The following is a 1,675-nucleotide window of genomic DNA, read 5'->3' on the forward strand; positions in this document are numbered from 1 at the left end:
AAAAAAAGAAAACTCCGATCAGTGTACTTTAACAACGGTACACACACAAAAAAAGAAAACCCCGATCAGTGTACTTTAACAACGGTACACACACACAAAAAAAAGAAAACTCCGATCAGTGTACTTTAACAACGGTACACACACACAAAAAAAAGAAAACTCCGATCAGTGTACTTTAACAACGGTACACACACACAAAAAAAGAAAACTCGATCAGTGTACTTTAACAACGGTTCACACAAACAAAAAGAAAACGCCGATTAGTGTACTTTAACAATGGTACACACAAACAACAAAGAAAACTCCGATTAGTGTACTTTAACAATGGTACACACAAACAAACAAAAAGAAAACTCCGATTAGTGTACTTTAACAATGGTACACACAAACACACACACAAAGAAACGCCGATTAGTGTACTTTAACAATGGTACACACAAAAAAGAAAACTCCGATCAGTGTACTTTAACAATGGTACACAAAAAAAACAAATAAAAGGTAAGAAAGGTAATATTGCTATAAGGCTACCTGTTAGATCCTCTCGAAAAACCAAATAAAGTTCCCGTGTTTCTTTTTTCCTGCTTAAGAGTAACCATCAACGTAAACTCATTACTGTGTAAAAGCAGCTTAGCTGCCTTTGTGAAAGTTTCATTTGGTAGCAGAAGCTGCCTGGAGACTCCTGAATCAATAAAGACATTAAATCAGTTAGAAATTTAAGTGTACTATTATTTCATAAAACAATAACAAAAGAAAAGTAAGCATATTAAATTACCTTATCATGAGTTATTTAAGGTGAAATAAAATCCATTACATTAATAATTTTCCACTCCATGTATGGCTCAATGTTTCATTGTTTTTCCTTTCTATTATTTAAAAGCTGGGTTTAACGACACTATTGCATAATGCAAATAAATAGCAATGTTATACATCATGCAAACTCTCACTGTGATATATGCCTAAGGTAAACATGAGTTATTTTAAAATTCTTATTTCATATATTTTAAAAATTAATTATAATCTTTAAATTTAAGACTATCACCAATCTTTCGAGATGTATCTAGAAATAAAGAATTATTTTCAAAGTTAATCAAGTAATGGTTTTAGAATGACGATGAAGTTAACGAGTTTTGCTATTTTAGATATTCAAAATAATACTAAGCAGTAATTAGCTACCTGTCAGTTTAACTGCTGGTGATAACTGATGAAATCCCTCTACTGCGTTTAACCCACGATAGGTGGTGTTAAATATACGAAGCCCTTCAATAAGATCCACTTGGTATCTTGGTTCTATCTGTAAACCTGCAGCTGTTATGATATAAAAACAAAACGAGATTCTGAAGTTGATATAATCCTGATCTGTATAGATCACAAGTAGTTATTTCATTTAAGTTAAGGAATATGGGCAACTCTTCCGTATCCAAAACTCGCCCTGGTGCAATTATAATTATTATTATTATTATACAGGTATAAGGAAAAAAATTGATCGCTAAATAAAAAAAAAAGCTATGTAGGACTGGCTACTGAACTTGGAAAATGGAACCAAACAAGATAGGGATGGAAGCGGACACATAGCTTAGTCGGTGCTACTATAGCGTGAGGTCTACCGCTGCATTATCCATCCCTCATGGATATCACACATTTCCATACATTTATTTTAGCAATAAACACTTAATTT

General features: G+C 32.5%; 1 protein-coding gene across 2 annotated transcripts in view; it reads right to left on the minus strand.

Annotated features, from left to right (window-relative positions):
- LOC106478640 (protein kinase C-binding protein NELL2-like) overlaps positions 1-1,675 on the minus strand; it is a 72,646-nt gene that overhangs the window by 22,567 nt on the left and 48,404 nt on the right. For both annotated transcript variants that reach the window (XM_022382277.1, XM_022382276.1), the window contains exons 2-3: positions 1,174-1,305; positions 529-679 (exon numbers count right to left, since the gene is read on the minus strand). In XM_022382277.1, the coding sequence (XP_022237985.1) occupies positions 529-679; positions 1,174-1,305 (283 nt within the window). The remainder of the gene's footprint in view (positions 1-528; positions 680-1,173; positions 1,306-1,675) is intronic.

Source organism: Limulus polyphemus, unplaced genomic scaffold (genome assembly GCF_000517525.1).
Source record: "Limulus polyphemus unplaced genomic scaffold, Limulus_polyphemus-2.1.2 Scaffold237, whole genome shotgun sequence".
In the NCBI taxonomy this organism is placed as follows: domain Eukaryota; kingdom Metazoa; phylum Arthropoda; class Merostomata; order Xiphosura; family Limulidae; genus Limulus; species Limulus polyphemus.